The sequence below is a fragment of the Littorina saxatilis genome, linkage group LG4 (assembly GCF_037325665.1).
Source record: "Littorina saxatilis isolate snail1 linkage group LG4, US_GU_Lsax_2.0, whole genome shotgun sequence".
In the NCBI taxonomy this organism is placed as follows: domain Eukaryota; kingdom Metazoa; phylum Mollusca; class Gastropoda; order Littorinimorpha; family Littorinidae; genus Littorina; species Littorina saxatilis.
The window spans coordinates 63,441,866-63,468,044 of NC_090248.1; the positions used below are offsets into that span (position 1 = coordinate 63,441,866).

Here is a 26,179-nt window from a genome sequence, read left to right on the forward strand (position 1 = left end):
TTCTGGCCCTTTTATCTTGTTTGGACACAAAAGAAAAAGGACTTAAAAAAAAGTCTCAGCGCTTATCTTTTTTGCTCCACTTGTTTTGGCCTCAGAACTGGCAGCTGTTTGAACTATAAAAGGAACCTTCAGCCCTTCTCCTGCAAACCATTATGTAAATCACCCTACTGTCTGTGGAGGTTCACATGATCCATATACACGGGACAAACTTTACCTTTAATTTACATTTTCGTTTCTTTGTTGGGGACACATTCTGACATTATAACGTGTATCCTTTTGCCATGAAAACCTCATCATGGTGTCACGTGAATCTCACCGAGGAACGTCAGTGATACACACACACACTGACACACACACACACACACACACACAAACATACACAAACACACACACACACACTGACATACACACACACATTCACACACACACACACACACGCACACACACACACACACACACACATTCACACACACACACATACACTGACACACATACACACACACACCACAAACACACACACACCACACACACACACACACACACACACACACACACACACACACCGGGCCGTGACCTTTAATTGTCCAGCTTTGCACAGTCTCTTGACTTCTGACCTCTTTTAAGTTTGTTTTTGTGAAAATGTCTGTGATAAGGCCAGTGTGTGAGACGTACTGAATCACTGATCTCAAGTTCTTATCCTTAATCAGAAGAACAATGGTGCATACGCGTGAGAGCGATGTGAATAATTCTTATTCTTAGTTCGTTCTTCGTACATAAGGCCTACAAAGTGCAGCTCCACCTTTGTCTTTGATATCAACACTGAGTTTTTGCTAGGCATCATGTAGGCCTACTTAGTGGCATTGCTGCTATCACCTTGTTCCTGGTTCTCAATGGGTCAAACCGAAATGTACGTATGTATGTCTGTCAAAGCATTGGACCAAAAAGGATACACTCTTTGATTGGACATTGTGTGATTAAAACAATGGCTTTTGTGCACTGTTTGATTCCGTCCAAGTTCTGTCCGGAAACTAGTGCATATTGTGCCAATGTTGAACGGTTTACGGCAGTCACATGTGATATGGCACTGAGACCAATTGCAAAGTACGATATATTATATATGCCGTACGGAACCAATGGGTGAGTTGTTTCTGGTTGAGAGTCTTTTGAGAAAATGAGAGGTAAAACCTGTAGTTCAAAATCAGTATAAGTTTCTCACGACTGTCTCCCCCCTTATTTGTCTCTGCCTGTCTCTCTGTCTTCCTCTGTCTTTGTCTCTCTCTTTGTCTCTCTCTTTTACCGCCTCCCTCCCTCCATTCTCCCTTTATATTTTGGTTTAAACAAGATTTTATTCCGAGAACATGGGGTTGCATATATAGTACAGCAGGGACAATTGAGACAACACAACAATCTAAGCTTATACTAAGTGTGTTTACATATACTGTTCAAAAAAAGAAACGCATAGCTTGTAATATTTGGTTAATTTAGTTATATGGCTACAAGGATATCCACCAAACTGCAGAAAATGTTTATCTGGTCGTCGACCTTTCGTCCATTGCCACAAGTGAGCTCTGCACGTGACGCATGCGTTATCAGTGGCTACAATGTCAAAATTGCTCATTTGGCATGACCACTCGTCATGCTTCAGTGTAATCTCGTGAAACTCGGGGAATATTGAGCTCTCACCATGTCTTCCAAAACCCATAAAAGCGGATTGTTCGCCACAAAGAAATCAGACGACAATTCAGCGACGAAAGATGGCCCGATTGAGCAGAGAAGACCGCGAAATTGCATTGGGTCGTTTACAAGCAGGCCAAAGTCAAAGTGCAATCGCCAGGCACTTCCACGTGTCCCAGAGCACCATCAGTAGACTGTGGGTCAGGTTTCAAGCCACTGGCTCCGTTGCTGACTTGCCACGAGCGGGAAGACCAAGGGCGACAACTGCTGCTCACGACCGCTTCATACGGCTCCGCCACCTCCGGAATCGTTTCCTGTCGGCCTCATCTTCTGTCCAGGCTCTCCCCGGGCCACACCGATTATCGGACCAGACCGTGCGGAACCGCCTGCATGAAGCTGGTTTGAGAGCTCGCAGACCTCACAGAGGAGCTGTCCTCACCCGCCGCCATCGCCAGAACCGAGTGCAGTGGGGCAACCAGCACCTTCGCTGGACCGTCCGGAATCACTGGAGACACGTGTGGTTCAGCGACGAGTCCTACTTCCTGCTCCAGCGACATGATGGTCGGAGGAGGGTCTACCGGAGAGTAAACGAACGTTACGCGCCCAACTGTGTGGATGAGACACCCGTTCATGGTGGTGGAGGCGTCATGGTGTGGGGGGCGATATGCGATCAATACCGCTGGAAGGAGCACCCTGGTGCACGTCCAAGGGCGCATAACTGCCCAGCGATACGTGGAGGAAATTCTGCGCCCACACGCCCTTCCTCTTCTGGCTGACCAGGATGCCATATTCCAGCAGGACAACGCTCGCCCGCACACAGCACGACTCACCACCCAGTTCCTCACCGACCACCATGTCCAGGTGCTTCCCTGGCCATCCATGTCGCCAGACATGAACCCGATAGAACACCTCTGGGATGAATTGGACAGACGTGCGCGCAGGCGAGAAGAAGCGCCGGCAAATCACCGCGATCTATTGCAGGCACTTCAGGAGGAGTGGGACACCATCCCACAGCAAGATATCCGGCATCTGATCCAGTCCATGCCCAGAAGGTGCCGGGCAGTTGTTGCTGCTCAAGACAGTCACACCCCCTACTGACTTGACAGCCTCGGCACCCAATCGTATTGATTGACTGATTGATTTGAAGATGCAAATGAACTGTGTGTGCATTCAACTGTGTCCATACCAAATTTCAAACAAATAATCTAAATATTCGATTTTCTGTTAATTTTTTCGAAAAATAAAACAAATTTGGCAAGTAGCAACTATGCGTTTCTTTTTTTGAACAGTATAGTTACATCCAAATAGGAATTATATTTCATGTTTTACTATTTATTTTTAGAATTACTTAAAGTACGACTGTACTACACCATCCGACCAGCAGTCTACACGCACAAGTGAGACAAATAGCCTACATTTCGGCTTTAGCCATAAATGAGTGTATGACAAAGAAGGAACAACCACTGCAATGGACCGTTTGAGAAAGGGCTTAAGCAAACGCATAATTCTCAAACGGCGTGACGCTATTCAGTTTGCCTTTCACTCTTGCATCCGACATTTTAAATCCAGCAAGTGATCTGGAGCTGAAGGAATAAAAGATGTTGCATAAAATCAGTACCTTTAAAGCTACCCCGTCCTTCCCGTATAGACGATTATATTCACCGCCACGTATTTGTTCGGGGAGTAAGAGCATACGGTCCACTTGCACGCATACACACAGTCATTAGCCGCGTGGATGCATTCTGTGCGGAGTGAGAATATTTTTTAGAATTAATTTAGCAGATTGATATAGGTGTCATTTACGACAACAATTCCAAAAAATGCCCGCTCTTTACAGAAAGCAGCCAGACTGTTGATTTTGAACATGTCACGTGTCACGGTGTTTAAGTGAGTGGCCCGGATGCTTTTAACCCGGGTAAAAGTCTAAATAGGTGGCCGGGTAACACGATCAAGAGTATGGAAAGCCGTTTGGCTCATAACCTATACGCGCGTAATAAATAATTCATACGCGCGTAATAAATAATTCATACGCGCGTAAGAAATGATTCATACGCGCGTACTAAATAATTAATACGCGCGTAATGATTGATTCATACACGTGTAATAAATAATTCATACACGTGTAAGAAATGATTAAATACACGTGTAATAAATATTTCATGCGCGTGTAAGAAATGATTAAATACACGTGTAATAAATATTTCATGCGCGTGTAAGAAATGATTAAATATACGTGTAATAAATATTTCATGCACGTGTAAGAAATGATTAAATACACGTGTAAAACATTGTTCATACACGTGTAAGAAATGATTAAATACGCGCGTAATAAATAATTCATACGCGCGTAATAAATAATTCATACGCGCGTAATAAATAATTCATAAGCGCGTAAGAAATGATTCATACGCGCGTACTAAATAATTAATACGCGCGTAATGATTGATTCATACACGTGTAATAAATAATTCATACACGTGTAAGAAATGATTAAATACACGTGTAATAAATAATTACACGTGTATTTAAACATTTCTTACACGCGCATGAAATGTTAATTACACGTGTATTTAATCATTTCTTACACGAGTATGAAATATTTATTACACGTGTATTTAATCATTATGCTATTCCATAGCATAAGAAAAAAGATAAATTACACGTGCAATAAGAAATAAATACACGTGTATTAATCATTTATTACGCGTGTATTTATGTTTTATTACACGTGTAATGGTTATGAGCCAAACGGCTTTCCATACAAGAGAAGGACGCCAGGGTGTGTTTAACATCGTGGTAGTAATGTGAAAGAAGTGTGTGTCCTACTATGTGACCAAGAACAGCCATGCATGGCCATCATGTTTTTACGGGGCGGGCCGCAAAGAAGGCTCAAAGTCAAAGACATTTGCAGCTCACAATACTTTCTCTTAAAACTGATCGTTTTAGTTTTGAAATTCGGATAACCATCTCAGATCTGGCCTGGCTTTGACATGGCATAAGAACATCCCTCCTCTGCATGACTTGGTCTCATACCATAAATGAACAGCCGCCGCCGGGAATGATCTTGGTCAGTGCACAGTGTGAATTTTTGTAATGAATTTTTTTTTATAGCAACTGGTTGCATCTATACATATAAATACAGGGCCGGACCAAATGAGTTGTAAGGGGGGGGTTCCTCCTTTTTGGGGGGGGCAAATCAGCGAAGTGGCGAAGCCACAAGCAGGCGCGCGAACTAGGGGGGTCCGGGGGCATGCTCCCCCGGAAAATGTTTGAAAAACTGTTAAAATCTGTGCAATCTGGTGCATTCTGGGCCTTGTTTTGAGGGTTAAGAGCAGCATTGTTTTGGTGCTAAAACTAGTAAAAGTCCTAGCCCCCTCCCCTCCCTCCCCCCCCCCCCCAATAGAGACACACACAAAATTTATTTAAATAAAAATAAAAATAAAAATAAAAAACAAACACTCAAAGCAAGGTACATGCTTTTTCCAGGGGTGGGGTTCCGGAACCCCTGGAACCCCCCATCCCCTGGGTCCGGCCCTGAAATAAAAGAGAGTGTCTGTCTGTCTGTGTGTGTGTGTGTCTGTCTGTCTGTCTGTGATCGCCAAAGCTCCGAGAAGGGAGGGGGCAGGAAGACGATGTCGTGCATGTGCACTCCTGTGACTGTGAAGATGTGCACCTGACCACCACCGCCGCTGCCGCTGCGCTGCCAGCCCTCCAAACCTCCTCCGCCCCCCCTAACCCCCCCCGAAGAGAGAAACTTTTAGTTGTGGCTTGGCTCTTCTAAAAAAAAAAAGTAAACTTGCCCCCCCCCCCCCCTTTCAATCCCCAGATCCGACCCCCCCCACCACCACCACCACCATTCCCACCACCACCGCCGACTCCACAACTACCACTCCCACTAGCCCTACATCATCAACACCAACCCAACCACCATCCCCAGCACCCCCATCATTCCCCATCACCACCACACCAACCCCTTCCTTACCCCCAAAAAGAAAAAAAGAATTATACGCACTTGTACTATATATAAAAATGGACGTGAGTGTGTCTGTCTGTCTGCCTGTCTGTCTGTCTGTCTGTGGTCGTCATACCTCCGAGATGGCAAGAGGCAGGAACAAGATATTGTGCATGCACACTCCCTAGGGGCCGCAGATGTGCACCTGGGTTTTAGTTTCTTGATTCAGTATTTCCTTTCTCAGATTATGGACCTCCCCTTTATTGAATACAGCCTATATATATAGTGTTCACCTGTAGCAAGCACACTATGTCAGGCATATTGAGAGACTCTGTATGGCTCCTGTGAGGAGAAAAAATGAAGAAGGAAAAATCAACCGGACAGTTCCACTTCCAGAAATGTCTAGAAGCTAAGGGAGGTGAGGTAACTCTTATCATACCAACACACAAGTAGGAATTTAATATATTGACACTCTCAGTGGCCAGCACTTGCCTTTCAATGCCTTTGAGGCCACCCCGGGCGAAGCCGGGCCCTAAATGCTAGTTTACAAAATAAGTGTAAGTCGGTCCTAGACTATCTTGGACAGTATATAAAAAGTACAAGAAATGGTCACGATCTCTGCACAATCATCATGTGGCACAGAAAAACGCGAATATAATACCTTTTGTTCTGTTATAGAACACACGCCAGCGGCTGATAAGAAATATAAGCCGTGTGTGTGTGTCACAGTGTGTGTGTGTCACAGTGTGTGTGTGTATGTGTGTGTGTCACGTGTGTGTGTGTCTGTGTGTGTGTGAGCCTGTGTGTGTGTCACGTGTGTGAGAGCCTCAGTGTGTGTGTGTGTGTGTGTGTGTGTGTGTGTGTATGTGTGTATTAGTGTGTGTGTGTGTGTGTGTGTGTGTGCATTGTGTGTGTGTGTGTGTGTGCCGGTGTGTGTCACAGTGTGTCATGTAGTACGTCAGTGTGTGCAGCCCTGTGAATGTGTGCGTGCGTGTGGTGTGCGTGTGTGTGTTACTGAAACTGAACTGCATCATTAAATGTCCAAAGTTCAGACATGATAAACTTCAAGAAAGCACTGAGAAATTCTACATCTCAGAATAAAATCATGGTTTAAATGGTAAGTACAATATGATCGACCAGTCAACCAACAATCAATCTATCAGCCAATCAATCTGTTAATCTTCTTCTTCTGCGTTCGTGGGCTGAAACTCCCACGTACACTCGTGTTTTTTGCACGAGTAGAATTTTACGTGTCTGACCGTTTTTTACCCCGCCATTTAGGCAGCCATACGCCGTTTTCGGAGGAAGCATGCTGGGTATTTTCGTGTTCAGTTTCTATAACCCACCGAACTCTGACATGGATTACAGGATCTTTTTTCGTGCGCACTTGGTCTTGTGCTTGCGTGTACACTGACACGGGGGTGTTCGGACACCGAGGAGAGTCTGCACACAAAGTTGACTCTGAGAAATAAATCTCTCTCCGAACGTGGGGACGAACTCACGCTGACAGCGGCCAACTGGATACAAATCCAGCGCCGCGAGGCGGCTACCGACTGAGCTACATCCCCGCCCGAATCTGTTAATCAATCACTGAGTCAATCTCGCCGAGGATATATTTATGATGTTCTGTTTCTGTACGACCCATTGTAATCTTTTCGGTCTTCTATTATTCCAATCGTAAAAGCCTAACATACTTGGGAACACTGACCTGGTAGGGCTATATCTGGAAAATAATATGGGCTATCTGTTTGTTTCTTCAGTTAGAAACTGGATTACGTTATTTTCATTTTACTGTATTTAATTGAATGTTCCACAAATTAACCCATTCAGGTTATGTTTGTTTGTTTGTGTTTTTTGTTGGTGTTCGTTAGTTTGTTTGCGTGTGCATAAGGGTTCTTTCGTTTGCGACAGTCTTGCAGTGCTAGCAGAGCCGAACCGAACAAGTGCGCTGAGTAGGGGAGTGTATTCTTCAGGACAATGTCGGTTGCTGTCTGTTGGTGTGTGTTAACAGTTGTTTCCCTTGCAGCACTGTCTTTTTGCCTTTGGTGTGTTTTTATTCGGGTTTTTTTAGAAGATAATCGAAACTTTTTATTAGAAAAAGATCTAAACAGCAAAATACTTCAGTGATAAAAAGGAAATATGTTTCTTTCTTTTTAAATCTGGCAATAAATTCATATTTTTATCCAATCAAATAAAAGCTTGATCGGCACAACACTGCGGGGCTAATCTGTGTGCATCAGCTGCGGGTCGATGGCCGATCACCTGCGACATCGGCCGTAACTTCTTGATGTTTGTGTAGAATTTGCGCCCCTTCTGTGCTTCGGTTGTTACGTGGTATTTTGTGTGCAGGCTTCGTTCATCATGCCGGATTTGGAAAGGCTGCATCTTGAAGATGCACTGGAGGACAGCCCCCAGGTAAGTTTTCGAGCTTTTGCAGACGACAAATGGCAGAAATCAGAGCTGGGTTGGCCTTGATTCACCCAAACAGAGTCAAAACCCATGTTTGCTTGCCAAATATTTGAAACACTTGACGTCTTCCATTCGTGGTTTGTGCACGTTGTAGAATGTTCGGCTCATCCCACGCAGGTGGGTGAGAAAGTTTTCTTTTGGAATCAAAGCACTGGAATCGATTTTCAGTATGTCACTGCCTCTGAGTGCAGCGTCCCACCCCTTTAGGCAAGCCTCAGGCGGTGTAGATTGAGCAATGGTTGACACCTATTATATATTGATGTATGTGCAGCAACTGGAGTACACTTTATAAGCAGTAAGAGAATAGCTGCCTAGACACCAGCTGGAACAGCAAATTTGCTCCTCGAACCATGATGTCATGTCTTAGGAATGTGTGCATGCATGCACTGGCAACTGTTAAATGTGACAGTTGACGCACACGTTATTAAGTAATAAAAAAAATAAAAAAAACATAAACAGGAGTGGGTCTTTTTCCAATAATACATGTAGTAGCTGTATATTTGCACTGAAGCAAAATCAGAGCACATGAATGAAGGAAGACATTGAACTGTCACTTGAAGTGTGTGTACGTTCGCACAAGAGTGTACAGCTTGAGGAGCTTTTAATTTTAAAGCATACAGTTTGACCTTTTACATACATACATACACTAACTTGCACCTGAGTACATTGAAGCCATTGTGCTGAATGTGAAGTTCACTTTGTAGTTTGTAATGTAACTGATGGATTGATTAGCGTTCATGTAAAATGAACACTCACAATTACATTATGAATGATCTGCTTCGAATTAAATAAATAATTGTATACATGTATAATTGGAAAAGAAAGAAATGCCTAAAAAAAAAAAATCAGATAGGAAAAGAACATACATGTAATAACAATAACAATAACAGCACTTTATTGTCAATTAAAATATTACATAAAAATGGAACATTTTCTTCGGCACACCCTGTCTGCCTGTAAATAGAGATACATATATATATTTAATGTGAGGAAACACAGTGTATTGCAATCCTCACCTGCAATTCTATTTTTAAGCAGTTGGTGGTAATGGTATTTGTGCAGTAATTAAATCCCTTTGAACCTGTGTGTGTGTGTAAACAGACTCGTCACCTGCTTATGGTGTTTGAGAAAGATGCTATGCAGCTGAAGAAGTTCACCACCAACATGCACAACTGCTGTCAGCGCATCATGTCTGCACAGGTCAATCATTTTTCTCTCGACTTTGTGGGTGGGTTTTTTCTTCACTTTCTCAGTTCTGGTTGGGGTTTTTTCTCCTATTTTTGTGGGTGTTTTTTTCTTTCCACTTTGTGGCTCAGTTGGGGAGTATAATTAATATTCAGAGTTAAGAGTGGAGTGTGCTCCTTTGTTTCTTTATTTTTCTTAAGATAAGGTCAGTTAATGGCTAATATTGAAGGATGGATACATATATGTTATACATTGTGTGTGGACAGTGCAGATGCATACCTGTAATTGACTAAATGCCCCACAATGATGCATGTGCTTGGCAACCTTTAAACAAAAAGATTAGGTCAGTTTTTCTTAATAGATTGTCTCATTTGATCAAAATGAATCTGTGAGAAGAAAAAAAATAAAACAACCTCACAGAATGGAAACGTAGGTGGTACAGCCAGAGAATTGTTGAATTTTATTTGAATTTAGTCACCAGTGGAGTGTGACTTTCATTACATTTTGTTTTTAGATTGGACGACAGGTTGTTGATATTGTTTGCTGTTGCCTACAGCTAGGTTTTCAGAGTTGAGAAAGAACAGTGCTTGAAAAACGGTTGTTATTAACATAGGTTTGTAAGGCGTTGTGAAACTTTTGACTTAAGTGTTATTTTCAACATTGCAGAATGAGTTATGTGCTGCAACGCAGTCCCTTGCACAGCAGCTACGAGCGTATGAGATCCAGGTAAGTAGGAAATAATACAGTTTGAAGAGAAAACCAACTTTATTGTCCAGTCTTTCTTTGGATCGATTGCCAGCCCCTCCCCTACTCCTCCCACCAACTCTTTGGCAATGGGTGCCTTGTGTAAAATGAGAATTGTTGTGAACAACTTATATATATTTATGCATCAGTGTTGTTCCCAGACTCAGATGACAATTAAATAGGTCAGTTGGACCTGGATTAAAACTATGGATAGGTCCAAATTCCCTTGCTTTGTCCATTTAGTAGGAAAAATTGTGGTCAGAATACCTCCTTCAAGTCAAAACTCTCTGACGGTCGACCAGCCAAGGGTCGGAGCAATTCGCCAGATCAAAAGAATATGTGTTAGTGACGGAAGTTTGAGACCTGAGGACAATACTGCTGTATCATTATGGAATCTTCTTGTTATACATACAGACTTCAGTGGTCTTTGTTTGTTTGTTTGCTTAACGCCCAGTCCACCACGAAGGGTGATATCAGGGCGGTGCTGCTTTGACAGAAGTCGCAGCACAGGCTTCATGTCTCACCCAGTCACATTATTCTGACACCAGACCAACCAGTCCTAGCACTAACCCCATAATGCCAGACGCCAGGCGGAGCAGCCACTAGATTGCCAATTTTAAAGTCTTAGGTATGACCCGGCCGGGGTTCGAACCCACGACCTCCCGCTCACTGGGCGGACGCCTTACTACTAGGCCACCGTGTTGCGGTCTTCAGTGGTCTCTGTGAGTGTGAATACAGTCATGTGAAATAGTGTACTAGAAGTGCTGTTCAGTTCAAATACTGAGTGAAACAGGGTTTGAATGAAGATTATTTCAGCTCAGATCGCATCTTGATTCTTCTCAATGTGAGTTTGAATGTAAGATAGAAAACATTCTGAAAAGGCATAACTTTGTCTTTGAATGACGATTTGGCTGCATATTGTAATTTTTGTATGCTAGTTTTTGTGTACATTATTGATTCAGATTTTTATGAGCTACATATATTTTCTGTCTGTTCTGTTACAGAAATTCCCACTTGAGTCTGAGGACAGCATTCTGACATCTACACTGAAACAGTTCTCCAGCTATCTGGATGATGTAAGTTAATGATATAACAATGTCATCTGTGGTACAAGTGTTCATTGAATAATTAATTAAGTCAGCATTGATTTATGCTGTGGGTGTGGCATGCTTTTTTGGCAGATCTGTCACAACTTGGTTATATCAATCACTAGTGATATTGGTTTGAATTAAAAAAAACTCATATTTTCATTTGGAAAACATTGGAGTGCATAAAAAGGTTTGGTGAAAAACAGTGATCAAGATTATACTTGTGGTTATTAATTATTATTGTAATTCAATCAAGTTGGCGTTTTAATGAAACAGATCCTGTGATTGGTCAGCATGCCCCAACTCATTAAAAATTACCGGTCATTAATTGTCGATAACAACCCGCTAAAAAATCCATTAACAACCTGCTGGCGAGGCGCATTGATACAACCTCAATTAGGCTCGGTTAGCCTTGAGGATCATTTTACAAGTAGGAAATATGAAGGCCAACGAAATACGTGACGTAAGTTGATGCATGAATTCTTCTGGACTACGTCAGTCAATTCCAAAGATCGCTTTTGTGATAAAAAGAATTTGTTTTAGAGTTTGCTGTCCAGAAACCCGTCAAAAAAGAAAGAAAACAAAACAGGAGCAGAGTGATACGATAGGAATACAGAGACATATTTCTTGAGACTTGACCCTTGCAGGTAGGTGGACTGAAAGTAGTGTGTGAACAGAACAGAACCAATTCTGTCTGTTTACAACCGCATGAAAGCAAGAAAGAGATCGTCGTCAAATTGAATTACAATAACATTAACATACTTCCATTTGAAACTTCGAGGTCATCATTGTGGATTGACACCCTCCAAAAGTCTAATCGAAGCCCTCCGTCGCTTCGCTCCGTCGGGCTTCAATTAGCTTTGGTCGGGCGTCAATCCACGATAACGACCTCAAAGTTTCAAATGGAAGCATGTTAATGTGTAATTAACATTGTATTATAACATGATAATGTTATACATGTACTTACAATCTTCTCTCAGTTCTGTTGAAAAAGGACTCATCTGTGCATCCTCTTTCACACTTGAACCAGCATTCCTAATTACTGTCCCTGCCAAGATGTAAAAATCAAGAAGGGTAAATTAGTTTATGGAATGGTTGATTAGAGACAAAATGAAACATTCACAAGTAGGTCAACCTAATGGTCTTTGTAGTAGACAGACATACAAATAATTATGAGACTAAAATAGGAACTTAGCTGAGTTGAATTTGATCTCTACATCAAGATGGTGATGAGACTCCAAAGTAAAATGCTGTCCCAGCTGTTTTGTTGAAACGATATGTGATGCCAAGATATGTGATGCCAAGATATGTGATGCCAAGATATGTGATGCCAAGATATGTGATGCCAAGATATGCGACGCCAAGATATGTAATGCCAAGATATGTGATGATGTGTGCTGTTTACTCAACCAGATCAGCTCCATTCAGCAAGTGTTGGCTCAACAGTACTCAGAGAGCATGATGTATCCACTCAATCAATTTCTATGTGTTTTGTTTTGCTCAAACAAATCAGCTCCATTCAGCAAGTGCTGGCTCAACAGTACTCAGAGAGCATGATGTATCCACTCAATCAATTTCTATGTGTTTTGTTTTGCTCAAACAGATCAGCTCCATTCAGCAAGTGCTGGCTCAACAGTACTCAGAGAGCATGATGTATCCGCTCAATAAGTTTCTGCAGGCCGACCTGGAAGGTATGTAAAATGTTATCCATACAGTACCCTCTCTTTGTATGTGTGCATTTGAGGATATGTCTGGATGTACTGATGAGTGTGTGTGTTTCTTCTTCGTTCATGGGCTGAAACTCCCACGGTATTTACGTGAATGGCCGTTTTTACCCCACCATTTAGTCAGCAATACGTTTGCACTTGTTCTTGTGCTTGTGTGAACACACGAAGGGGAATAAGGCACTTGTTGACCTGGGTGATCCGAAAAATCTCCACTCTTAACCCACCAGACGCGGCTGGGTTTAAACCTACAACCTTCCGCTTTGGTGGCTGGCGTCTTATCCACTAGACCTTTGCGTCTGTCGTGTATGTTACATGTTTAGCAGGCATACATGTACATCTACATATAAAACTACTGCAGCAAGACGCTGCATTTTACTTTTCGCGTGTTGGTAAAAAAATAAAACATATTTATTCATCTGTTTCAGAAATCTCCACTATGCACGAGATGTTTCAAATGGCAACTCAAGGTGAGTAGTTGTTCAAGTGTATGGTCTTATGATAGACAGTTTTCTGTAATGTTTGCGTAACATGTTCACACTTTGCTTGAGAGGGGTGTGTGTGTGTAGGTCTGAAGAGTGTGAACAAGAATTGAGATAGAGAGTGTGTGCGCACATGCGTGAGAGTTTTGTTCAATCGTGCAAATGTGTTTTGGCTGTGAGTGTGTAAAGCATTGAGATTGTGGTTGCATCTTTTCAGTGCAGGAACAAGCTTTGATTTATTACTTAATGCGTCAACAGAACATGAAAAAGAAGGGAGAGAAAGGGTGTGTACACATGTGTGCGCGACTGTGAGAGTTTGCATTTTAGCCAAAGTGGTTTGAGTGGGTGTGAGTGTGATCTGATGCTAAGCAAGAGCAATTGCTTTTGTGATTTGAGAACAAGACCAAACTTTAATGTTCTCCTTTCCATGTGGGAGCAGAACACGAACAAGCCTTGATGCGGTACATGAAGATGCCCAGAAAGAAAGAGGATAAAACAAAGATGGAAGCAAATGAGGAACTTGCCAACATGCGCAAAAAATTTCACCAGGTTCGCATATGCTTTTCAGCACTGTTTGAAACATCCTTTTTTTTGTGTTTTTGTTATCATCTCTCTCTCTCTCTCTCTCTCTCTCTCTCTCTCTCTCTCTCTCTCTCTCTCTCTCTCTCTCTCTCTCTCTTTCTCTCTCTCTCTTTGACTCCATAAATCACAACCAGGAACTCAGACAGACATGCACAAGCATACACGTATGCATCCACAATCTCTTTTATTAACGGCATTGTCATTTTAGATGACTTAAAGCCTGAGATACGGACAGATCTGTGAAGCAGTTTTTTAAAGTTCAAGGGCCAAGCAGAATCAGATCTGAAAACGGATACATGTTTTTACTTATTGACTTACTTGACTTATTCCTGTAGACTCCCTGTGGAGCATAGGGCCGCAACAACTCCTCGCCAACGCACCCGGTTCTGGGCAGCTCCTTTCAGTCGGGGCCATGTCGTGCGTTTTTACTTATTAAAAACCTTTTGTTATTGTTTTGTTTATTGCTTTGTTATTGTTTTGTTTATTGCTTTGTTATTGTTTTTTTTTTTTTTATTCCTCACAACAGAAAAATCTTTTAAGGCCATGAAAAATATGGATAAAAACTACACCCAGCTGTTTCACAACACAGGCACTACAGTAAAAAAAAATTGTTTTATGTTGTTACTATTTATGTTGTATGTTTTTTGATGTTGTGATATATGCATACATCGCGCATTCATTTCTCATTTGAGATATTAAAGTTGTCTATGTCGAAATAATGGGCCCGATAGCTCAGTGGGTAGAGCACTGGACATGTGATCCTAAGGCCACAAGTTTCTAATCCGGGCCGGGACGGACACGGGTCAACTTTATGTTCAGACTCACCGACGGTATTCATGTTCCACCTCCGTGTCACCACAGTGGCACGTAAAAGACCTGGGTCATTCTGCCATAAGTGCAGGTGGCTGAATATACCATAACACGCACACACCTGGGTAGCGCTACTCTGTTGCTGCTAGCTTTCTACTTGGAGGAAGTGACCGCAATTTCCCAGCAACGGGACAATAAAGTTATGAATATGAAATGAATGAAATCCTCATTCTTAATTTTGTCTTTTCTTGGTGACAACAGACGGCGCTTCACTACTACTCGGCCCTGAACTCACTGCATATCTTGTTCTTTTCTTGGTGACAACAGACGGCACTTCACTACTACTCGGCCCTGAACTCACTGCATATCTTGTTCTTTTCTTGGTGACAACAGACGGCACTTCACTACTACTCGGCCCTGAACTCACTGCATATCTTGTTCTTTTCTTGGTGACAACAGACGGCACTTCACTACTACTCGGCCCTGAACTCACTGCATATCTTGTTCTTTTCTTGGTGACAACAGACGGCACTTCACTACTACTCGGCCCTGAACTCACTGCATATCTTGTTCTTTTCTTGGTGACAACAGACGGCACTTCACTACTACTCGGCCCTGAACTCACTGCATATCTTGTTCTTTTCTTGGTGACAACAGACGGCACTTCACTACTACTCGGCCCTGAACTCACTGCAGTACAAGCGTAAGTGTCAGCTGCTGGAGCCGGTGCTGGGCTTTCTGCACGCTCAGCGCGCCTTCTATCCCATGGGCCAGGACGCCGTCTGCAAGCCCGAGGTGGAGGATTTCCTGGCCAACATCGCCGCCAGCGTACAGGGGTAGGAATGTTGTAGAGAGGGTGTTGGTGTGCTTGAAGGCTGAACTGTGTGTGTGGAGTTCGGTCAGTTATAAAAGCATGAAAATACCAAGCATGCATCCCTGAATGGCATGTAGACAGCGGCGCTTTAAAATGAGCTTATGTTTTTGGAAAGCAAACTTCCACTTACATCTCAGTGAAGTAAAGTGAAAGTAACTGTTTAGGTTAAAGTTTTAAGTCCAGTTATCCTTTCTCAACTTACCACATTGTAGTCTTCTTGCACAAGTTGCAAATCTTGCTGTCTGTGTTTTTCAGATTCTTCTATCAGGGTACATTTTCAGTTCAATTTGGATGAAATGTAAAAAAAATATTTGTTTTAGCGTTCACTCGGAGCTGGCCACGGAAACACAGAAGACGGTGGAGCTGATTGACAACATCGAGCAGCAGAGTTCTCACCTGTACCATGCCGAGCCCCCCATAGATATGCCCTTCATCCCTCCCAACACCAGTCTTGCCCAGAAGGCTGGCTACCTCATGTGTCGCAGGTAGGTTGTAGTCATTGTCACCCTAAACCACGGAATGAGTTGCATGTCACCTTTGCATGATTTTTATATTTTTTCAGAGTTGTTTATGCTCTATCCAGTGGTAAAAAAAGAGCGAAAACTTTTCGAGTCATGTGACTAAGGTGGCCCTCACACTGATACCTGACACCCTCCGGACGTATATTAGGCCTAGCGCAGAACCGCGCTAGGTAACATCCAACTCATTCCGTGGTGGAGGATCACATTGAGCTAAGTATTTTGTAAGCTGGTATTACCTGAAACGTCTGAGGAATGGCTTTGACAAAAATGCAGATACAGTGGAATCCACTGGGAAGACAAAAGCAAGATAATCAATAATAGAGATAAGCGAGATTATCTCGCTTGTGTCTTCCGAGCGAGCTTCTGGGCAATGTGTCAGATATGTTTATTTTCTGTATAAAACAAGTGTTTGTCTGTTTGACCACTTAAAAGACCACTGGGTCAAATATCATTGAAAGTAGCGTTTTGCTTTGTTATAAATATCACATTACATCACCATATTGGTTTTTTTATTTAGAAGACTGGAGACTTTATGTGTTGCAGGTAGGTTGTAGTGATTGTTGTGCTATGCATTGCATGGCATGAATCCCTTTAAATCTTGATGTCAGCAAACAGTGTTGTGTCTGTTGCAGTGATTGTGCCATGCATTGTAAGACATGAATCCCTTTAAATCTTGATGTCAGCAAACAGTGTTGTGTCTGTTGCAGTGATTGTGCCATGCATTGTAAGGCATGAATCCCTTTAAATCTTGATGTCAGCAAACAGTGTTGTGTCTGTTGCAGTGATTGTGCCATGCATTGTAAGGCATGAATCCCTTTAAATCTTGATGTCAGCAAACAGTGTTGTGTCTGTTGCAGTGATTGTGCCATGCATTGTAAGGCATGAATCCCTTTAAATCTTGATGTCAGCAAACAGTGTTGTGTCTGTTGCAGTGATTGTGCCATGCATTGCAAGGCATGAATCCCTTCAAATCTTGATGTCAGCAAACAGTGTTGTGTCTGTTGCAGTGATTGTGCCATGCATTGTAAGGCTTGTACAGTGGAACCCCCCTTTTAAGACCTCCAAAAATCTGAGAAAACCTGGTCTTAAAATGGGGGTAAATTTACAGAGATTATGAACAGAAAGTCTGAGAAAACAAGGTCTTAAAAGGGAGGAAGTCTTAAAGGGAGGGGGTCTTAAATTGGGGGGTTCCACTGTATCCCTTGGAAGTGTTGATGTGAGCAAAGAGTGTTGTGTGTGTTGCAGTCGGCAGGCGTTGCTAGCCACCAAGTGGGAGCGTCTCTATTTCTTCACGCAGGGCGGCAACCTTATGAGTCAGTCTAAGGATGAGGTCAGTTTCAAACTTTGCTGTGAGTGTTTGTCCATTTGGAGATGTCTGACCACTTCTAGATCTTTTTGTGTCCATCTTGCTTGAAAGTATGTGTAGCATGTGAATAATTTGACACATTCATTTCACTCTTTCGTTGTTGTTGCATGTGTTTTACCTTTAACACTTGTTTCAGTCCGAGTCTGGAGATACGCGCGCAATATAAGACTTCATATAACATAACATTGCATGCATGTTGTATAGTTTTCTTTTATATTGGTGTGTGTGATTGACTTAGGGGTTGTGGGTAGAATGATAAAAAATTGTTGATGAACCAAAATTGTTTACTTTACTATTAGAAGCAGGTGTTTTACTGCAGAATTATCTGATTTATATATTGCACTTGTACAACTGTAGTGTTCCAGGCTGATCGATGCAGACACAAGTTTCATGCATCTGTGATAGAAAAGGCAACTGTTATTATTGTGTGAGTCAGGCATAATGAATTGCTGTAGAGTTACTGCATGGCTTTACAGTGGAACTCCGCTTTTTACCACCTCCACAAGACAAAATCAGGTCCTAACAAGGAGGATATCTTAAAATGGAGGTAAATTTATAAAGGTTATGAACAGAAAATCTGACAAAATCAGGTCCTAAAAAGGAGGATATCTTAAAATGGAGGTAAATTTATAAAGGTTATGAACAGAAAATCTGACAAAATCAGGTCCTAAAAAGGAGGATATCTTAAAATGGAGGTAAATTTATAAAGGTTATGAACAGAAAATCTGACAAAATCAGGTCCTAAAAAGGAGGATATCTTAAAATGGAGGTAAATTTATAAAGGTTATGAACAGAAAATAGAGGTAAATTTATAAAGGTTATGAACAGAAAATGGAGGTAAATTATAAAGGTTATGAACAGAAAATGGAGGTAAATTTATAAAGGTTATGAACAGAAAATGGAGGTAAATTATAAAGGTTATGAACAGAAAATGGAGGTAAATTTATAAAGGTTATGAACAGAAAATGGAGGTACATTTATAAAGGTTATGAACAGAAAATGGAGGTACATTTATAAAGGTTATGAACAGAAAATGGAGGTAAATTTATAAAGGTTATGAACAGAAAATGGAGGTAAATTATAAAGGTTATGAACAGAAAATGGAGGTAAATTTATAAAGGTTATGAACAGAAAATGGAGGTAAATTTATAAAGGTTATGAACAGAAAATGGAGGTAAATTTATAAAGGTTATGAACAGAAAATGGAGGTAAATTTATAAAGGTTATGAACAGAAAATGGAGGTAAATTTATAAAGGTTATGAACAGAAAATGGAGGTAAATTATAAAGGTTATGAACAGAAAATGGAGGTAAATTTATAAAGGTTATGAACAGAAAATGGAGGTACATTTATAAAGGTTATGAACAGAAAATGGAGGTACATTTATAAAGGTTATGAACAGAAAATGGAGGTACATTTATAAAGGTTATGAACAGAAAATGGAGGTACATTTATAAAGGTTATGAACAGAAAATGGAGGTAAATTTATAAAGGTTATGAACAGAAAATGGAGGTACATTTATAAAGGTTATGAACAGAAAATCTGACAAAATCAGGTCTTGAAAGGGAGGGAGTCAAATCGGGGGGTCTTACAAGAAGGGTTCCACTGTATATGCTAAGCTATTGCAGAGAATACTGTTCCTCTTGTATGAATGTAAAGCTCCATTACGCTGATAGATAATGCACAAGGAAATCGTGTGTAGGTAATGAAAAATGGTCCGGCCTCTGATGTAAGTACAATCATTTCATCCATTGCAAACACCAACATGTACCGCACACTCCCTCTTTGTGTGAAATTTACTCAAACGCACCGGAGAATACCACGTTGATCAGAATGCAGTACAGCGGTACCTGTAATCGGTGGACCCTCTGATGAGAGGACACCTCCCTTTAAAGGACACCTTCTGTTGTCCCTTTTTATATACTGTTCAAAAAAAGAAACGCATAGTTGCTACTTGCCAAATTTGTTTTATTTTTCGAAAAAATTAACAGAAAATCCAATATTTAGATTATTTGTTTGAAATTTGGTATGGACACAGTTGAATGCACACACAGTTCATTTGCATCTTCAAATCAATCAGTCAATCAATACGATTGGGTGCCGAGGCTGTCAAGTCAGTAGGGGGTGTGACTGCCTTGAGCAGCAACAACTGCCCGGCACCTTCTGGGCATGGACTGGATCAGATGCCGGATATCTTGCTGTGGGATGGTGTCCCACTCCTCCTGAAGTGCCTGCAATAGATCGCGGTGATTTGCCGGCGCTTCTTCTCGCCTGCGCACACGTCTGTCCAATTCATCCCAGAGGTGTTCTATCGGGTTCATGTCTGGCGACATGGATGGCCAGGGAAGCACCTGGACATGGTGGTCGGTGAGGAACTGGGTGGTGAGTCTTGCTGTGTGCGGGCGAGCGTTGTCCTGCTGGAATATGGCATCCTGGTCAGCCAGAAGAGGAAGGGCGTGTGGGCGCAGAATTTCCTCCACGTATCGCTGGGCAGTTATGCGCCCTTGGACGTGCACCAGGGTGCTCCTTCCAGCGGTATTGATCGCCCCCCACACCATGACGCCTCCACCACCATGAACGGGTGCCTCATCCACACAATTGGGCGCGTAACGTTCGTTTACTCTCCGGTAGACCCTCCTCCGACCATCATGTCGCTGGAGCAGGAAGTAGGACTCGTCGCTGAACCACACGTGTCTCCAGTGATTCCGGACGGTCCAGCGAAGGTGCTGGTTGCCCCACTGCACTCGGTTCTGGCGATGGCGGCGGGTGAGGACAGCTCCTCTGTGAGGTCTGCGAGCTCTCAAACCAGCTTCATGCAGGCGGTTCCGCACGGTCTGGTCCGATAATCGGTGTGGCCCGGGGAGAGCCTGGACAGAAGATGAGGCCGACAGGAAACGATTCCGGAGGTGGCGGAGCCGTATGAAGCGGTCGTGAGCAGCAGTTGTCGCCCTTGGTCTTCCCGCTCGTGGCAAGTCAGCAACGGAGCCAGTGGCTTGAAACCTGACCCACAGTCTACTGATGGTGCTCTGGGACACGTGGAAGTGCCTGGCGATTGCACTTTGACTTTGGCCTGCTTGTAAACGACCCAATGCAATTTGGCGGTCTTCTCTGCTCAATCGGGCCATCTTTCGTCGCTGAATTGTCGTCTGATTTCTTTGTGGCGAACAATCCGCTTTTATGGGTTTTGGAAGACATGGTGAGAGCTCAATATTCCCCGAGTTTCACGAGATTACACTGAAGCATGACGAGTGGTCATGCCAAATGAGCAATTTTGACATTGTAGCCACTGATAACGCATGCGTCACGTGCAGAGCTCACTTGTGGCAATGGACGAAAGGTCGACGACCAGATAAACATTTTCTGCAGTTTGGTGGATATCCTTGTAGCCATATAACTAAATTAACCAAATATTACAAGCTATGCGTTTCTTTTTTTGAACAGTATATTATCTCAACCAAAGTAAACCTGTGATGACAGGCCACCTGCAATGTAGGGACATGTTGGCTGGTCCCAAGGCTGTCCTTTCATCTTTCATCCTTACAATAAAAAAAACGAAAGAAAACTACTTGAAAATGTTATTTAAAACTAGCTGTGAAATTGTACCACAGTGTATATTACTTCATCTTTACAACAGGTAATCGCAAAACAATTCAGTCTTACAGTGAGGAAATCACCGACACACTCTGGCGTTGAGCAGACAAACTCTCTTGTGTTGATAAGAATCAAACTTGCCAAAGTGCTACATGTTGTTACAGTGGAAATGTGACCATAAAGTGCAGCTGGAAAAAATAAAATCCACAAAATGATTGCAGCGAGCTTAGTGTTTGAGGTGAGGAACATTCTGTAGAGAATTTAAGATGTTCAAAATGTGGCCATGGGTTGTCTTGGATTGACCTTGTTATTGAAGCTGTCTCAAAACAACCTCGTGTCATATCTGCTTATCCATTCTGAAATCAACTGTTTTCAACTCACGAGATCATTCCACGGATTATAAAAAACAGTAATTGTCATGCCTCCAGACTCACCCCATCTTATGTCATATGTGCTTACCGCTTCTGAAATCAACTGTTTTCAACTCTCGAGACCATTCCACAGCTATAGTTAAAACCAATCATTGTCATGCCTCCAGACTCCCCCCCCATCCCACCCCTACACTGACGTCCTCAACCCTGCACAATGTATGCACACCACCCCTGTACCTGCAAAGGAAATCCTGGTGACATGGGACCCGTTTTGTTCCTTCAAGTATTATGCACAGTCTTATCGTCAGTCTTTTGATGCCGTCATAAAGTCAAACGTGTCATTTAAAGGCCTCAATGCCAGCCAGCCATCAGCGTTGACTCCAGGAGACGCAGCGTTCTATGCTCAAAGCAAAACTTGTGCAGCGAAATTTGTGGGTGCTGCTTCACGCTGCTGCACACAGTACTTTTTTTACGCTGCGCACCGTGTATATTAAGAACTGGCTTAATGTGTTGTTTGAGGATGAGATGCAGAGTGTGGTCATTCCTTTTGACTATACACTCAGCGAGAGAGAGAGAGAGAGAGAGAGAGAGAGAGAGAGAGAGAGAGAGAGAGAGAGAGAGAGAGAGAGAGAGAGAGAGAGAGAGAGAGAGAGAGAGAGAGAGAGAGAGAGAGAGAGAGAGAGAGAGAGAGAGAGAGAGAGAGAGAGAGAGAGAGAGAGAGAGAGAGAGAGAGAGAGAGAGAGAGAGAGAGAGAGAGAGAGAGAGTGTTTGTGTGCACCAGTCAGTGTGTGCACATTACCCTAGACCCTCATTTCTCTTATCTGACAATTATTTCTTCCTACCCCTCATTCCCTTGCTTTCGGGCTTTAGTAGCACAATCCATACTTAACAGAACAGAACAAATGTTGCTTTTCGTGACGATATAAACATTAAATTTACAATATTGTTTCACATGTGTATAGGTTTTCAGACTGAGACCAGTGAATCCACAAAATGTCTGATAGAATTAATGATTTTCGGAAATAACTCCGTTAGGTTTGTATTGGTTGTGGAAGAGTGAATATCCCTACCAAAACCTGTGACAAATATTTCCTGTCCACGTGCTAGTGATTCATGGCCCCTCCAATGTTTGCCAGAGGTTTTGGCAAGGGTATTCACTCTTCCACAACTTATACAAACCCGACAGAGATATTTTCTGAATTGTCTATTAAGGGCAAATAAACACAATAACTCTCTTATGAAGTCTTGGTATAAGTTACATGCCAAACCTGTTGTCTGAACCCTTGGGTATTCATAGTGCTGACAATTCATCTTACAGTTCTGTTGCTGATTTATTTTGTGCTATGACAAGATATTGCAGTAACCCATTTGTTTGCGTTTAAATGAAATTAAAAAATTGAAGTTGATTCAGCCATGTTGGTTTTAATGAGTGAATAACAGAGTGTTGACTGATATGCAAAGAAAAAATAAGCAAGGTATGTTATAGGAACATTTAATTGTGACAAAATAATACGATACAGTTGGCAGTCTATTTGTGACAAAATAATACGATACAGTTGGCAGTCTATTTGTGACAAAATAATACGATACAGTTGGCAGTCTAATTGTGACAAAATAATACGATACAGTTGGCAGTCTAATTGTGACAAAATAATACGATACAGTTGGCAGTCTAATTGTGACAAAATAATACGATACAGTTGGCAGTCAAATTGTGACAAAATAATACGATACAGTTGGCAGTCTAATTGTGACAAAATAATACGATACAGTTGGCAGTCTATTTGTGACAAAATAATACGATACAGTTGGCAGTCTATTTGTGACAAAATAATACGATACAGTTGGCAGTCTAATTGTGACAAAATAATACGATACAGTTGGCAGTCTATTTGTGACAAAATAATACGATACAGTTGGCAGTCTATTTGTGACACAATAATACGATACAGTTGGCAGTCTATTTGTGACACAATAATACGATACAGTTGGCTGTCTATTTGTGACACAATAATACGATACAGTTGGCAGTCTATTTGTGACAAAATAATACGATACAGTTGGCAGTCTATTTGTGACACAATAATACGATACAGTTGGCAGTCTAATTGTTTTTGTATTTCTGATCTGCAAAGATTTGCATGTTGAGCTGTGGATATGTTATCAAGTCAATGTTGATTGATTGATTGATTGTTTGCTGTGTGTTCAGGTGGCAGGAAAGCTGGTGTTGGATCTTAACGAAGATGGTGTACTCGCTGAGCCTGCAGACTCTGAGGACAGACGCTTCACCTTTCAGATCTCGTCAACAGCGGGCAAAAAGTAAGATTCTTCTGGTTTCATGGTTTTTTTTGCAGCGGCAGCAACTCCCTCTTACACCACCTCTTGATTGCATTTGAAAGCTGTTCGTGTGTGTGCTTGAAGCGGATGTATGATTTTTGTTGGGCCCAATCTCACTCAGAAGTGCTATAGTGCTTTTGAATGATGGTGAGAAAGAGTATGTGCGTGTGTGTGTGTGTCTGTCTGTGTGGTTGTCTGTTCCTGTGCGCACATGTGTGTCTGTGTATGTGTGTGGTGTGTGTTCAGATATGAGACAGGGTTGCTATAGTGGATGGAAAGGGGATATGTGTGAGTGCGTGTGTGTGTGTGTGTAGTATTCAGATATGAGACAGGGTTGCTATAGTGGGTGGAAAGGGTGTGTGTGTGTGTGTGTGTGTGTGTGTGTGTGTGTGTGTGTGTGTGTGTGTGTGTTGAGATATGAGACAGGGTTGCTATAGTGGGTGGAAAGGGTGTGTGTGTGTGTGTGTGTGTGTTGAGATATGAGACAGGGATGCCATAGTGGGTGGAAAGGGTGTGTGTGTGTGTGTGTGTGTGTGTGTTGAGATATGAGACAGGGTTGCTATAGTGGGTGGAAAGGGTGTGTGTGTGTTGAGATATGAGACAGGGATGCCATAGTGGGAGGAAAAGGGGTGTAGGGGTTTGTGGAGATGAGAGGTGTAGGTTTAATGGCTTAATTGTGTGTTGACCGAGATGAGAGGTGTAGGTTTTAATGGCTTAATTGTGTGTTGACCGAGATGAGAGGTGTAGGTTTAATGCCTTAATTGTGTGTTGAACTCTGCCTGACTAGGTGAGGAAGGATTGAGGTGTGTTTAATCTCTCAAAAGTTCTGCAATTAAACAAAATTAATTGCATACTTAACATAATGTTTGGGAAGTTAATATCCATTGAGAATGCAGTTCTGGTCACGGGTGCTTGTGTTGTATATCTTATGGTTTGGAACTTAAAAAAATGTTAGTATGGTCTATCCATTGTATTAGCATATATATATACATGTACTTTAGCCTGTAGAGACAAATGACATTTTGACATTAGAACTAAAAATAGATTTTACTCACATTTTTCATTCACTCCACATTGATACAGAAGAAAAAAATTGCAAAATTAGTTGTGATCTGATTTTTTTTTAAACCCACTAAGTTATTTGGAAACTCAAAACTGTTATCAGTCATTTAGGGCCAGTTGTAGTCTTAGGTGTCATAAACAAATGCATTTATGCCTTTTAGTTTTAAACAAAAAGACAGGGCTTCACAAAATATTGTGTTCTTTTTTCACCACAGATCACACATAAAGCCACAGAGGTAAAATGACACAAAAGACGCGCTTAGAGCTATCCCATACTTATCAACATTACACACGTTTATCTATTCTTCTTATTGAAATGTCTCTTCACATTTTTCTGCCAGTACCCATCCCCAATCCACACCCATATATTCCAACTCATACTCGTATCTTCTATTGAACTATAACTGTATTAAGAATGTCCCGTTTTGATATCCAAAAACAAATTGACGTAACGTTTTGTTTCGTCAATAATTATAACGTTCCAATAATTTACTTTTCTTGGGTTTTTTATTCCCATTTTGAAAGCTAACCAAAAGAGCTGTATTAAAAATGTCCCGTTTTGATATCCAAAAACAAATTGACGTAACGTTTTGTTTTGTCAATAATTAAACGTTCCAATAATTTACTTTTCTTGGGTTTTTTATTCCCATTTTGAAAGCTAACCAAAAGAGCTGTATTAAAAATGTCACGTTTTGATATCCAAAAACAAATTGACGTAACGTTTTGTTTTGTCAATAATTAAACGTTCCAATAATTTACCTTTCTTGTTTTTTTATTCCCATTCTGAAAGTTAACCAAAACAGCTTTTCGTCTGCTTTACAACACATCTAGTTGCAACAGGCTCGGCGTTTGACCCTAAGTCTTTATTTCTTTCCTCTGGTTTTTATTTTACAATTCTGCTGTGACATATTTGCCGTGTGGTTTTTATCTTACAATTCTGCTGTGACATATTTACTGTGTGGTTTTTATCTTACAATTGACATATTTACCGTGTGGTTTTTTTTAGTGACATTATGACATTCTTTAGTGTCAGACTGTGTTCAGTGGTGTTCATTATATTACATTTAGTCAAATTCTTTACATGAAGATAGTCTCGCCGATTACTGGTTTTTGATGTTGATCTTTTTAGTTTGATGCCAACAGATTGACTAAATGTTTTTATATCGCTTCACGCAACTTGTTCATTATCTTGTCAAAAAAGCAATTCTTATATTTGTTAGTAAATGAACATTGCCACCGCGTACCGATCATCCATTGATCATCAATGATCACGAAATAAAATGGAAAGAACTGCAAGTTTTATGTTGTAATGTTTGGTGGGAAGGGAATTTCAATTTGTGCATGCA

The 26,179-nt window shown here is 41.6% G+C and overlaps 1 protein-coding gene across 5 annotated transcripts in view; it reads left to right on the plus strand.

The window, feature by feature from the left end:
* Nucleotides 1-7,859: 7,859 nt before the first annotated feature.
* The window catches only part of LOC138965344 (DCC-interacting protein 13-alpha-like), a 37,694-nt gene continuing 19,374 nt past the window's right edge, over nucleotides 7,860-26,179 (plus strand). For 4 of the 5 annotated variants that reach the window (XM_070337481.1, XM_070337483.1, XM_070337484.1 and 1 more), the window contains exons 1-12: nucleotides 7,860-8,041; nucleotides 9,197-9,295; nucleotides 9,947-10,006; nucleotides 11,029-11,100; nucleotides 12,716-12,803; nucleotides 13,265-13,306; nucleotides 13,758-13,867; nucleotides 15,368-15,546; nucleotides 15,905-16,069; nucleotides 17,351-17,435; nucleotides 23,644-23,753; nucleotides 25,049-25,069. In XM_070337481.1, coding sequence (XP_070193582.1) covers nucleotides 7,988-8,041; nucleotides 9,197-9,295; nucleotides 9,947-10,006; nucleotides 11,029-11,100; nucleotides 12,716-12,803; nucleotides 13,265-13,306; nucleotides 13,758-13,867; nucleotides 15,368-15,546; nucleotides 15,905-16,069; nucleotides 17,351-17,435; nucleotides 23,644-23,753; nucleotides 25,049-25,069 — 1,085 coding nt within the window. In that variant the 5' untranslated portion in view covers nucleotides 7,860-7,987. The remainder of the gene's footprint in view (nucleotides 8,042-9,196; nucleotides 9,296-9,946; nucleotides 10,007-11,028; nucleotides 11,101-12,715; nucleotides 12,804-13,264; nucleotides 13,307-13,757; nucleotides 13,868-15,367; nucleotides 15,547-15,904; nucleotides 16,070-17,350; nucleotides 17,436-23,643; nucleotides 23,754-25,048; nucleotides 25,070-26,179) is intronic. The other variant, XM_070337482.1, reaches the window with a different exon arrangement.